At 38.9% G+C, this 1,633-nt stretch overlaps 1 protein-coding gene across 1 annotated transcript in view; it reads left to right on the forward strand.

The window, feature by feature from the left end:
• The window catches only part of DOCK10 (dedicator of cytokinesis 10), a 203,496-nt gene that overhangs the window by 165,676 nt on the left and 36,187 nt on the right, over positions 1-1,633 (forward strand). Inside the window, exon 44 of the mRNA XM_018555626.1 lies at positions 1,185-1,295. Coding sequence (XP_018411128.1) covers positions 1,185-1,295 — 111 coding nt within the window. The remainder of the gene's footprint in view (positions 1-1,184; positions 1,296-1,633) is intronic.

The following is a 1,633-nucleotide window of genomic DNA, read 5'->3' on the forward strand; positions in this document are numbered from 1 at the left end:
CCCCCCTCCTTCCCCCAGCACCTACATTATGCTAACTATAGTTAGCATAATGTAGTTAGCATAATTTTGTTCCTTTCAAGTACGTCTTGAAAGGAACAAAATAGGGTCAGTCCTGTTTTATTAAGGGAGCTGCATTTTTTTAAACTTTTTCTCACCTTGTATTCAGTGACTCTGAAGAAAAAAAAATCAGCTTGTAAAAGAAAAATACTTATACTTACTAGTCGTGAAGACGGTGAATAGAATCTTGGCTCACTTGCAGAGAATGCAATACAATCTGCATCTGACACTTCTGGATATGTTGGATGCCTATGTATCCCACTACGCGTTGCGGTTCTACCCGATGGCTGCTACATTGTTAGGCCCAATACCCACTTGAGCTGAATGGGTGTTTTTTTTAACTTGTTTTGAGTGTTTGTACAAGCAATTTGGCCAGCGTTTCAAGCTTTAGCAGTTTATTTTATTTTTAGCCAATCCAAAGCTAGTTAATATGCAAACAATGCTTGGAATACACAGGTTATGTGCTCCCATTAAAGTCTATTGGGGCCAAAGCGTGTGACTCTGTTCCAAAACGAGCTGATTTCGTTTTGCAAGCTACTGGCATGTAACAATATGATTCCTCCTGTTGGGCGCTGTAGTGCTGTAAAACTCTCAGGTGTGAATGGGGTCTTAGTGTGTCCATGCAGCTCTGAATTAGCAAACCAGTGATGTAGCAGCCAGTAGGTGGAAGCACAGCACACAGCGGGGTACACAGGCAATGTCAGATGCTGAAGTTTCCAGCCGCTCATGCAGCTCTGCAAGAAAGCGAAGATTCCATTCACTGGTGTTAGGAATGGTAAGTATTAGTATTGTTTTTATACAGAATGGATTTTTTTTTTTCATCTAGAGACTGAGTATCTTAAAGAAGAAAAGTGGTAAAAACCTAACCATATGAATATAATCTACATGTACCTGATGTTTTGAGGCTTGGAGACCCTAAAACCAGGGTTTGGGGTCTGATAAGACTTTGTACTGCTTTACAAAGTAGAACTAAAGTGTCCTTTCTGAAAGGTTGTTTTTCTGAAATTGCATTAAGACTGAATACTAGTAAAGCAGAAACACCGCTGTTCACACAGCCTAGTATTAAACAACAGTTGTTTTCTAATGTGCAATTCATCTACAAACAAAGATCTTGCTTTTATTAACAGCTCATTAAGGCAGTAAGTCAGCTGATTGCAGATGCAGGCATTGGGGGCTCTCGATTTCAACACTCTTTGGCAATTATCAACAACTTTGCTAATGGAGACAAGCAGATGAAGGTAACATGATAAAACTCTTGGATTTGGTTAAAAAAAAAAAGTGAAATACAGTAAAAAATGTTTTGTATATCAGATTTATGTTGTATGAATGACAGACAAATTAATAAAGGATTACTCCTTGCTAAATGAAACCTGGATCTCTTCTGGGACCAATGCCATTGCTGTGCCTTTAGACTTGTGACTTCCTAATCTGACAAATATAATAGCTATTTACAAAGGCTGGTATGCCTCAATGGATGGACTTAGATCACTCTTTAAATGTAAGTGGTCCTAGAAGTTAAGTTTAATACACGCAGGTTGTAGTTGCACAGTTGTTCCCTTCGTCTAGTAGATGGGGG

This window comes from Nanorana parkeri, unplaced genomic scaffold (genome assembly GCF_000935625.1).
Source record: "Nanorana parkeri isolate BGI_ZX_2015 unplaced genomic scaffold, ASM93562v1 scaffold205, whole genome shotgun sequence".
NCBI lineage: Eukaryota > Metazoa > Chordata > Amphibia > Anura > Dicroglossidae > Nanorana > Nanorana parkeri.